Source organism: Electrophorus electricus, chromosome 15 (genome assembly GCF_013358815.1).
Source record: "Electrophorus electricus isolate fEleEle1 chromosome 15, fEleEle1.pri, whole genome shotgun sequence".
In the NCBI taxonomy this organism is placed as follows: domain Eukaryota; kingdom Metazoa; phylum Chordata; class Actinopteri; order Gymnotiformes; family Gymnotidae; genus Electrophorus; species Electrophorus electricus.
The window spans coordinates 1,344,186-1,355,000 of record NC_049549.1 but is presented as its reverse complement, the minus strand read 5'-3'; the positions used below and the strand labels follow the sequence as shown (position 1 = coordinate 1,355,000).

Sequence of the window (10,815 nt, the reverse complement as noted above, 5' to 3'; positions counted from 1 at the left end):
CAATGATTTAATGGCCATTGTCACAAGGCAAGTCCATTACATTCGCTTTGTGTAATTTCTGTTTTGGTGCCAAAATTTCCATTGCTTGAAGTAATATCTTCGGGGGAAAATCGACACATCCCTGCAGGGCTTCTTCTCCAGACCTCCCAGCTGATGGCGGACTCGCCCTGGAGCAGAAGAGTTGCGGTCACGTGGACTTGCTTCTCAGCTCGAACACGGCGACTGAGCAGATACGCCACCAGCGGAGCTACTCTGTGCCCAAGCGTTTCAGCGAGGTGGAGCGTTCGTCTGATGTTCCCCGTAGTGCCACACTGGACCGCATCCAGGCCTGCGTTCACCATCACCACGGCAGCCCATCCAAGCCCCGCCCCTGCTCTGCCGCCTGCTCTGCCAACGGCGCGCTTTCCACCGACGCTGACCAGCCCTGCAGCCTGCTGGCCACCATCTTCTGGGCAGCCGTGTCTCTCATGGAATCGGACTTTGAGTTTGAGTACCAGATGGCCCTGCGCATGCTGAGCAAGCTGTTCACCCACATTTCCCTGGACAAGCAGGAGAACGTGGAGAAGTTGGAGAAGGTACAGAGCCAGCTGAGATGGAGCAACTTCTCCGGCCTGCAGCGACTCCTGCTCAAGGGCTTCACCTCGGCCGCCACCACCGAGCTCACGCTGCTGCTCTTCTCTCAGCTCACACCCGTCTCGCGCCTGTCTGTGGTGGACACGTCCCAGGACATAGGTGTGTGTGTGTGTGTGTGTGTGTGTGTGTGTGTGTGTGTAGATGGCTGTTGCTGCCTTAACTCAGGTTAAGGCATGGGGCTCAACTCTGGTCCTGGACAGCTGGATCCAGTAAATAGTGGTTACTACCAGCCCTGGATCAGATTAGGGTTGGAACTAAACTCTGCAGGGTGATAGATCTCCAGGACTGGAGTGGGTGCCTTATTTTTCTATGTGTTACATATGTCTGGAACAGTTCTGCAGACTCACTAACCTAATTCAACACATGAACTCATTATCAAGTCATTTGTTCTCCTGAAATCTGGACTATGTGTGCTTTTTTTAATTTTTCTTGCTGTTTGTATCCAGTTTCACCCAGCAGCTGTGGAAACTTATGAACTAAAGACTTTTTTAATGAAAAATATTTTGGTAAACAAATATGAATGAAACAAATATATGAAGGCAGCGGGTTTACTTTCATGTACCATCTTTAAAATCCAGTATCCTTTGTATTAGGATGAGGGACCTTACAAGTTGAATTGGGTATGCTGGACCAAGGCCAAAGAGGTCCCCGTGCAGGCCTGTGGGTCACAATTTCCTCAACCAAATGCTTCCAAATATTACCGTAATCATGCATTTTGTATGTGGAACTTTAGGAATTGTTGCCTGTTGTTTTTTTTTTGTGTGTGTGTCCTGTACACACCCACGATATGAGCAGTCTTGTTTTTACAGCCCAGCCATGGCTGTCCTCTTGCTGTGTTGTTTTTTTTGTTGTTGACACACCCACGGTATGAGCGGTCTTGTTTTTACAGCCCAGCCATGGCTGTCCTCTTGCTGTGTTCCAGGGTTCCCGTTGAACGTGCTCTGTCTCCTTCCTCACCTACTGCTGCACTTCCACTCGCCCACACCTTTCTGCAAGGAGGCAGCGGAGAGGATAGCACAGGTCTGCTAGCCCCTCTCACACCTCTGTGGACATCCTTCTATCAAAGAGTTGTTTGTTTGTTTATTTGTGTGTTTTCCTGATCATTGCCATTCTTGCCAGGTCTGCCTTGAAGAAAAGAACGCCAAGTTGGCCAACCTTGCTCACGTGATGACACTATACAAAACCCACTCGTACACGCGTGACTCCTTCTCCTGGGTGAATGTGGTGTGTCGTTACCTGCACGAGGCCTTCAGTGAAAACACCCTCAGCTTGGTCACCTACATGGCCGAGGTCAGTGCGGTGTACCGCAAATAATAAAACAATGTTGAAGTAGTCAGTATTGTAGTGAAGCACACAAGTTTTCTGGTTCAGCAAAAATTCCCTACTTGTCCTGGGAGCTTGAGGGTCCTGTATAGTATCTTAGCTGTTCCCAGGACTGCACTCTTCCGGACAGAGATCTCAGATGTTGTTCCTGAGATCTGCTGGAGCCATTCTCCCAGTTTGGGGGTCACATCTGCTGGGTCACATCTGGTATCTGATGATAGTCGAGTGTAGGTGTTGATAGCCTGGATCTTGTTCTTGCTGTTCCACTGTCTTCTCAGGACTTGCCTCATTCTTTGTAGGAATTTGGCTGTGGCTGCTTTCATGATGGCCTTTTCATGATTCTCATTTGCCTCTGGGACTCCAAGGTACTTGTAGCTGCCCTCGGCATCTGGTGTGTTACCTTCCGGTAGTGCGATCCCCTCCATTCTAGCTACCATCCCTCTCCTTTTAACCATACGACCACACTTATCCCGTCCGAATGACATTCTGATGACGTTGCTGTGTATCCTGGTAAGATGGATTAGTGAGTCCGTGTCTCATTCACTTCTGGCATACAGCTTGATGTCACCCATGTACACGAGGTGGCTGATGGTCGGTACATTCCGTAGCGGGTATCTGTAGCCACTCTCGGTGATGAAATCACTGAGGGGGTTCAGGCCTATGCAGAAGAGTGGAGAGGACAGGGCATCTCCTTGGTAAATCCTGAACTTGATGGTGGCTCATGCTATTGGTCTGAAGTTAAGTTCTTGATGAAGGCTCTTAGAGTCCTGTTGATGTTATAGAGCTTCAAGCATTCCAGGATCCATGTGTGGGCATTGACTCATTGCTTCATGTACTCAATTCAGAAGGTTCACAGGTTGGTCTGGTCTTACAGTCTTGAGTGACAGTTTTATTCACCAATATCTTGGTCCCTGGCTCCTCTGGTGTTCTTGCCAGTGCCTTTCTGGGTCCAGTGTGTTGGCCCATGTGCCTACTCATCTTAGCCACAATGCCTGACAGGATGGCCCATGTTGTACAGATGCAGGTTATCGTTTGGTAGTTGGATGGAACTGCTCCTTTCTGGGGGTCCTTCAGGATCAGGACTGTCTGGCCTTCAGTTAACCATTCAGAATGGATTCTATCCATTAGCAGTTTGTTCATTTGTGCTGCCAGGTGCTCATGAAGTGCAGCCAGTAAGTGTAGACCATGTCAGGGCCTAGAGATGTCCAGATCATACTTTAGACCATTTCTTTGACATCTGCGTGATGGTTACTGGATCCTGCTAAGAGAGGCAATGTTGTGTGATGCCTCCTTCTCCCATATACTTTTCCAGTTTTGTTCATTCTCCAGCTTTGATGGGGTCTGTTTTAATGTTATTTCCCTTCCATCAGGAGTACACTTTGGATGGCTTGTGGGAGAAAATCCTCTATATATATTAAATAAGAGAAATAACAGTAATTTACATGTACATATTTACAAAAAGATCAATGTTACACATGTATGTAGTAATAGTTAATGGATGCCTAATAGCTGTCCTGTGATTGGCTGCAGTTGCTGGAGAAGGGTCTGGCCAGCATGCAGCAGAGTCTTCTGCAGATTATCTACAGCATGCTGGCCCACATGGACCTGGGCAACATCCAGGCTGAGGCCTTCAACATGGAGGTGCTGAAGATCATTGAGAAGTTTGTTCAGGTGGGATGCTCTCTCTCTCTCTCCCTCCCCATCTATCTATCTATCTATCTATCTATCTATCTATCTATCTATCTATCTATCTATCTATCTATCTATCTATCTATCTATCTATCTATCTATCTATCTATCTATCTATCTATCTATCTATCTATCTATCTATCTATCTATCACAATCATTCTCACATTTCCTGCATTCTTCTTTTAACATATAAGAGTTGCAGACTGTTGTGATTCACTAGACATTAAAATTGTTTTGGAGCGCATTTGTGCGTGTTGTTTCTATTTTATTTGGACCCGTGTAAGGGCCGGATAATTTCGCTCCTCACCAGCACGCCCTACGAATGCTTTAGATGTTGGGAGTTAACTGAACCTGTAAATCTGTCGTTAGCCAGTCTGACTCCCGTTTTTCCCAACGACAACAACATCGCTGTGGAATCTCAGATATACGGAGCTCTTGGCTAATCTCTTCCTGTATCTCAGCCCTCTCCTCGTGGGAAATGTAACAGGCTCTTGCGTCTGAGCAGTGAGTTGAGAGGCACACCCAGCCACAGTCTAGAAACAGCCTGTCCTCTTGGCTCCTCTCCACATAACTGAGGCCCTCAGCAGATCCGCACAGCTCACAGGCCTGTCCATGTGCCTGCTTTCCTCTGCAGGACTTGTTACTGTAGGACTACATGAGGAGATCCAGATCCCTGAGAGAAGGACCTATTGCTTCTGTTGACCTATTATGTGTGTGTGTGTGTGTGTGCGCGTGTGTGTGTGTGTGTGTGTGTGTGTGTGTGTGCGCGTGTGTGTACATTCCAGACAGCCCACTGGAAGGAGGCTTTGAACATTTTGAAGCTGGTGGTGTCGCGGTCTGCCAGCCTAGCCCTGCCTTCGAGCCCTCCCAGCTGTAGCGTCTCCCATGTGGACATCAGCCGTGTGTGGGATGTCACCTTGAAATCACTGCCCGGGAAGACGCTCGACTTCCACTTTGACATCTCGGAGGTAAATAACGAGTCTCTGTCTCTCTCATTCACTCGCTCAGTCACTCTTCTTGCTTTCTCACACTTTCTCTTTTGTCTGCTTCGTCTGGTTCTGCCTTTCGATTCATCTCCCTTTTCCTCTGTTGCTGCCGCCACCTTCTATGGGAGGGTTTATGTGTGAAGTTGGCTTTGAACAGGGAATGCTGCCAGCTAACCGCTCAGCCCTGGCATGCATGCCCAACTTCCCTGTGTTTTCCAAGGTGGGGTCCTGTACTGGGCTCTGTGTGTTCTCTACTATATTTTCGTAATTTCTTCATCGGGGTTAACGTATTTCTAGAGCAAAGCATTGACAATAACATTGCCTAAATGCAATAGCTATTGAAAGTGAGTGTGTGTGTGTGTGTGTGTGTGTGTGTGTGTGTGTGTGTGTGTGTGTGTGTGTGAAAGCCAGCTTGGTCAGCGTATGAGAACCAAACAGAGAGCTGTTTGTGCTCAGCATGAATTCCAGGAAATGATGTCAGTCCGGCTGTGGTGGCTTGCATCCGAAACGAGCAGGAGTTTCAGACAGGACAGCAAATTGCTACTTCAAGAGAAAACAGACTTCACCTTTCTGTGTTGGATAGCTTCACAGTATATTCAGGCTGTTAGAAGGCAGTGTGGAGTGGAAGAAAGAGAGAAACTGGGTGAGAGAGAAAGAGAGAGAAAGTGGGAGCAGGAGAGCGAGCGAAAGAGCAAAAACCCGAGCCCTGTGGGTTTCAGTCCTGAAGAAGTGTGTAAATCCACTGCAGGTGGGTCTAATCAGGGAAGCTGTGAGAACTCCTCTTAAACTTCACTCATCTTGGCAACCAGTTCCTCCCTCGCTGTGGAACTGAGCGCCTGGGTACCCGGTGGGCGGTAGAGGGATGGGCTCTGCTCTTCTTGCTGTCTGACGCAGCTACCCACCCTGGATGTGCAGGCCTACCAGAAAAGAGGGGTGGTAAAGCATAGCAGACAAAATGCCAGAAGAAGTTGCAAGATGCTAGCCGGAAGGAAGGTTCGGGGACCTCGGGTGCGATACTTACTCGTGCGGCATGTGTTGCAGACCCCAGTGATTGGTCGACGGTATGATGATCTCCACGGTTCCCCAGGGAGCGATGGGAAGGTCAGGGGCATGGTGGCGGTGAGCTGCAGCACATCCACCACCTCCTCTGGCTCCAACAAAACCAACCACGTGCTGGTGCCTGTCAGCTGGAAACGGCCGCAGTCCTCTCAGGTTTGGTGGAAACATGCGTACATTTTACAGTATTTTGCAGCATTACCATAAGATGTTTCGAACACTCATCATGCAGTGTTATCTTATATTTTGTATTCGGTCAAAGTCCCCTCACCTTTCTTGTGGCACATTACAGAAGAGAACACGTGAGAAGCTGGTGAATGTGTTAGCCCTTTGTGGACAACAAGTGGGGCTGACCAAAAACCCTTCGGTCAGTGAAAAATTTCACTGCGACGTAAAGTCAAGAAATCCGGTCCAGATGTTGGCCTCGTAATGAGCCTCTTCTTGGATCTACAGGTGATCTTCTCATCCTGTGGAGAACTGGATCTGACTGACCAGCAGCCCAGCTTGATCTGCTCGGAGGACGGCACACGGGACCTGGAGAACATGGATGACACAGCTTCGGAACAGCAGTTCCGTGTTTTCCGCGACTTTGACTTCTTGGATGTGGAGCTGGAAGATGGAGAGGTGAGAGATCGTTACCTTACATTCCACAAATATGACAGAAGCGTCCCGCGAGCTTGAATAATGGTAGTGTAACAGCTTTCAGAAACAAAAAATTACACCCAAGTACCTGAACTCCATCAAACTGGCTCAGACAGCATTTCATATGTGAAACCCAGAGATTGTTTGAGGCAGACCGTGCAGAACTGACCTACGACAGGAACTTTAGGATCGTGATGTGGAAATGTGTAATAAGTTAATAATGAGAGACTGCAGGCAGCGCCTCTCTGGCTCTGACACTATGTTTTCTCCTGTCTCTCTATGTCTGTGCAATAAAAGGAACTGCAGGTAAGTTTCCCCATGTGTAGTATGAGTGTAACGCAATGTACATGTCTGTCACCACATAACTGCAGTGTGTTTGCGTTGTTGTGCAACGTTTCAGTTCTTTCATGCAGTTTGCTACAGATTCGGTAGGACCAGTAACAAGCAGGAACAACATAAATAAAAAGCACAACAGTGACATTTTGACCTGTAGAATGATCAGATGTGATATAATAATACATCTTTTTTTCTGGTTATTTGGTAGTAGATTATTAATAAATGAGACTAACAGGTGTAATGCTAACTCATGAGAACTAACAGGTGTAATGCTGACTCGTGGAAACTAGCTGGTGTAATGCTGACTCATGGAAAAAGACAAGAGACCATTGCCCTTTTAATTTATGCAAGAGGTAGAAAACTCATTTGGTTGTGTAGACGTTGGAAGCCACACTGGTTAAAATCTCACATTAAAGTGGTTGTGCCAATACATTTAATCACTTATAAATACTAAATGTGATTCAGATATTAATTTTTGGTACACATTCATTTGTGAAAAAAACAAAAACAAATGGGTTTGTGTTTATTTTCCAAAAGAAATATGCCATTGTTCAATTCTCCTGGAGCACTAAGCATTCAGAGTCCAGCGTGGGTTTTTTCCAGTAGGTTGGACAGTGTTAGCCAGTGGGTGTACATTAGCCATTTTGTGCTACTAAGAAAGGAACTCTAGTGGATAAAATAGTAACTGCAACAGTAGACACCAAAGGCGAAAACTGGTGGATAAATAAGGAAGTGTTTATTTGTTTTTACATATTTGACTCATCAAGGCAGAGAAATCCATCAGATGGGGCCACGTACAGCCCACAGTCTGTATGCTTTATGTCTCTGATTTATGTGTTATAATTGATTATTAATAACTATTAAAAAAATGATTTTTAAACTTTATAATCTTTCTGAATGTATTACTGAAGATTACCTTTCCAAATTAAGCCTTTCCAAATTAATAACAAATGTAGCCTTTACAGTCTTCTAGTCTGTAAGTAGCAGTAAGTTTGATTAGATTTTTTTGTGGATTTCTTACACTTGATTTAAGAAGGTAACGACGACTGCAGTTAAACTTGAACTATGGCAAGAGGGTCTCCACAAATGTCTTGCTTACTCCCATGAGATGGTCTTCATTTTAACAGACCACATCCGTACACATCCTTGGCTGATGTTTCTCCTCCTCTTATCCTCCCTCATGGCTCTCTGTGGAGTGTTATGAAATCACCAGAGATAAAAGTATAAGGCGTTTGTTGTTGCTAACCCTCCTAAGTCCTGTTCCATCAAAGTCAGGGAGACCTCAGTCTAAACCGCATCTATAAAGGCATGAGATTTCCAGCCATGCAGAGTCAGAGATGTACTTTAAGTCTATAATGTACAACCGTGTCCTTGTAAGAAGACATTGGAAAAAAGTATTTATCTGTTGAAGCAATAGAACTGAGACGGTATTAAAATGCTTCCCAAACATTTTGTGGTGAATTTTGTGGCTTACTGGATAACAGGGGTCTCGACGGAACAAGAGTAAAGTTATTTCATGCTGTTTTTCCTTCGCTGACATAGACAAAGTCCTTGTAACCTGAGTTAAGTACTGAAAAAATTAACACTGATTTGCAGAATCAAGTGGCTCCAACTGCACATGGGGTTACTGTAGTTAACAAAACCATGCAGAGGAAAAACTTTCTGTGACTTCTGTCCTGTCAGACGGAAGAGCACAACCCCTTCCTCGTGTGCATGTTGTCATGCACACGTTCTTGTGTACACTGTATCATGAATCACTTCAGCCCGTTTCTCCGTCAGGGGGAGACGGTGGACAGCTTTAACTGGGGAGCACGGCGGCGTTCTGTGGACAGTCTGGACGGGGTGGAGACGCAGCCCCTGGAGGAACTGAGCTCGGACAGCTCCCGCAGCCTGGGAGCCTTGGCCCACCAGGACTCGGAGGAGTCATCCGAGGAAGACTCGCTCATCGCTGGCCAGGTGCTGGCCGACTCGCAACTTGTAAGTCACTCGGAGTCGCCTTCTGACTAAGAGCATGAGGCTTTGGACCTAGATTTACTGAGCTTGCCAAATTCATTACAAGCTTCAGCACTGATGGATGTTGCAGAAGGGAAACTCACTAGTAGAATCATTTAAAATTATGTGGAACTTTCCTGAGGAGTGTGTGAGCATTTTGAATAAATCTTGTGAATTTCCTAATCATTTACCTCATATCAAGAGAATTTCTTAAAACTACATAGCTGTCATACTGGTTTAATAAACTGACAGTCAAAATACAGAACAAAAAGACAGCAGTTTTAATGATATCTTAATGACATGAAGTCTAATTTAAGATTTCCACTAGTACTGCTTCGAATTATTCTGACATACATTATGAATTGTAACACCTCTTATTCTTTTATGACACGTACAGTCAGTCATATTCAGAAAAGTGCCTTCGGTGTGACATCTGTAAGGCTGACCACCCTGTTTGTAAGACCACCCCTGCGCCTCTTTACAGAATGTCAGCATGTCCCCCACTGAGCTGGGGAACCACATGGATGCTCTGTCCCCCTCCCTGGATCTGATCCTGGCCGAGCTGCCTTCTCCACCCACCCCGGCGCCTGCACCCGACACAATTCTGCCAGAGGACATCACCCTGCGGGTGAATAAGGGCTTCAGAATGGCTCAATTCTGTGGGCAGATAAACTCCTACACCCACCGCGCCTCCATCCTTGAGTTTTTAACTGACTCTGCTGAATAGGAATGTTTCTGTTCCTGACTTGCGCTTTGATAAGGGCTGAGCTTTAGCTCACGGCTAGCTGATATACCTTCTACTGTTCATTTACTTTGCTTTTAAAGACTATGGCAATCTAATTTTGCACTTAACCGTGCTAGCATGCAAACTTGGCTAACACCAGCACTCAGAGCTCGGAGGCTCACGTTCCTAGCTGTTCCTCCTCCTAACGGTTGCTTTCCTTGTGGGCTGTCATTTGCCACTGCTCCGTGTTTCTGGGATCCTTGTGGTCTGGGCTTGGCTCCAGCTGGTCCACCGTGGCAGCGTGTGCAGCTCTTTGGTGGAGGCTCAAACACCCTCAGCATGGCAGCGGCTGCAGAGGATGGGAGTGTGTGCACAATGCTTGTGGCTTTAACATATCAGATTAAGACACCTGGGGCTCAGTCTCCCAAATGTTACAAAACATTTCTGAATGTATTAGGATTTGGGTGCTAATGTAAATACATTACTTAAAAAGACTTAAAGAAAATCTGCACTAAGAATCATAGACTGAATGGGTCAGTGTACCTATTATTTATTTCACTTTATTTTCTTGAAATATGGACAGATGAAGCCATATAGTCTTGGTGTCTGCTCAGACATGTAGCTTGCCTGGGATATTACGTTAATTAATTGAGACATATGGCTACGTACAACCACCTAGCCTGGAAAATCGTTTGCATTTTTTGTATGACAGAGCTTTGTGTTTGTTGCCTCATCTCAGCTCCTGCTTTCTTACGGTCTTTCTCCTCCATGTTGTCATCAGACTGAGTTGCCGGTGGACGATGAGGACACAAGCCTCCACGAGGACGACGTCTCTCTCTGCATCAGCGAGCTTCCCGCTGGCTTCAGTCCCTCAGGCAGCCTGACGCTGGATGTTCTTGCAGAGGACAGGGGGGACGTAGAGTCAGACCTCAGCTGTCCGCCCAGGTAGGATCGTCACACGGCTCTGCATGCTATCTGTGAAATAGTCAAACCCATTAAGAGCATCAAGTGCACAACTAAGTCCCTAAACGTGATTCCGACATTCGCTCTGGCAGTGGGTTTGGTGAGCAGTGCCACCCGATGCTGCCGGACGAGGAAGAGAGGGACGGTCTCCCGCTGGAGTCCAGCTCCTCCTCGCCCCCTCCTTCACCCTTCTTCTCCGCCATCCTGGCCGCCTTCCAGCCGGTGGCTTGCGACGACGCCGAGGAGGCCTGGCGCCTTCACCTCAACCAGCTGGTGGCCGACACGGACGGCTCCTGTGCTCTCTACACTTTCCACATCTTCTCCTCGCTCTTCCAGGTACACAGGAAAGCAGGCTCACGTCCATCTGCCACACAATCAGTCTAATGTTACTGACCCTTTCTGCCATGACTTTTTTTTTTTATATTATTCCTGGGGGAAAAAAAAACAAACATGGCATTTTTTGCTTGGGC

General features: G+C 46.7%; 1 protein-coding gene across 11 annotated transcripts in view; it reads left to right on the top strand.

Moving 5' to 3' along the window:
- frya (furry homolog a (Drosophila)) overlaps positions 1-10,815 on the top strand; it is a 73,043-nt gene that overhangs the window by 58,440 nt on the left and 3,788 nt on the right. For 7 of the 11 annotated variants that reach the window (XM_035534313.1, XM_035534307.1, XM_035534311.1 and 4 more), the window contains 14 exons: positions 1-27; positions 128-732; positions 1,556-1,653; positions 1,753-1,923; positions 3,487-3,627; positions 4,432-4,614; positions 5,674-5,844; positions 5,981-6,055; positions 6,142-6,312; positions 6,628-6,636; positions 8,446-8,643; positions 9,143-9,286; positions 10,164-10,327; positions 10,438-10,681. The exon at positions 1-27 is cut by the window's left edge and continues 68 nt beyond it. In XM_035534313.1, coding sequence (XP_035390206.1) covers positions 1-27; positions 128-732; positions 1,556-1,653; positions 1,753-1,923; positions 3,487-3,627; positions 4,432-4,614; positions 5,674-5,844; positions 5,981-6,055; positions 6,142-6,312; positions 6,628-6,636; positions 8,446-8,643; positions 9,143-9,286; positions 10,164-10,327; positions 10,438-10,681 — 2,401 coding nt within the window. The remainder of the gene's footprint in view (positions 28-127; positions 733-1,555; positions 1,654-1,752; positions 1,924-3,486; positions 3,628-4,431; positions 4,615-5,673; positions 5,845-5,980; positions 6,056-6,141; positions 6,313-6,627; positions 6,637-8,445; positions 8,644-9,142; positions 9,287-10,163; positions 10,328-10,437; positions 10,682-10,815) is intronic. The other 4 variants (XM_035534316.1, XM_035534312.1, XM_035534306.1 and 1 more) reach the window with 1 other exon arrangement.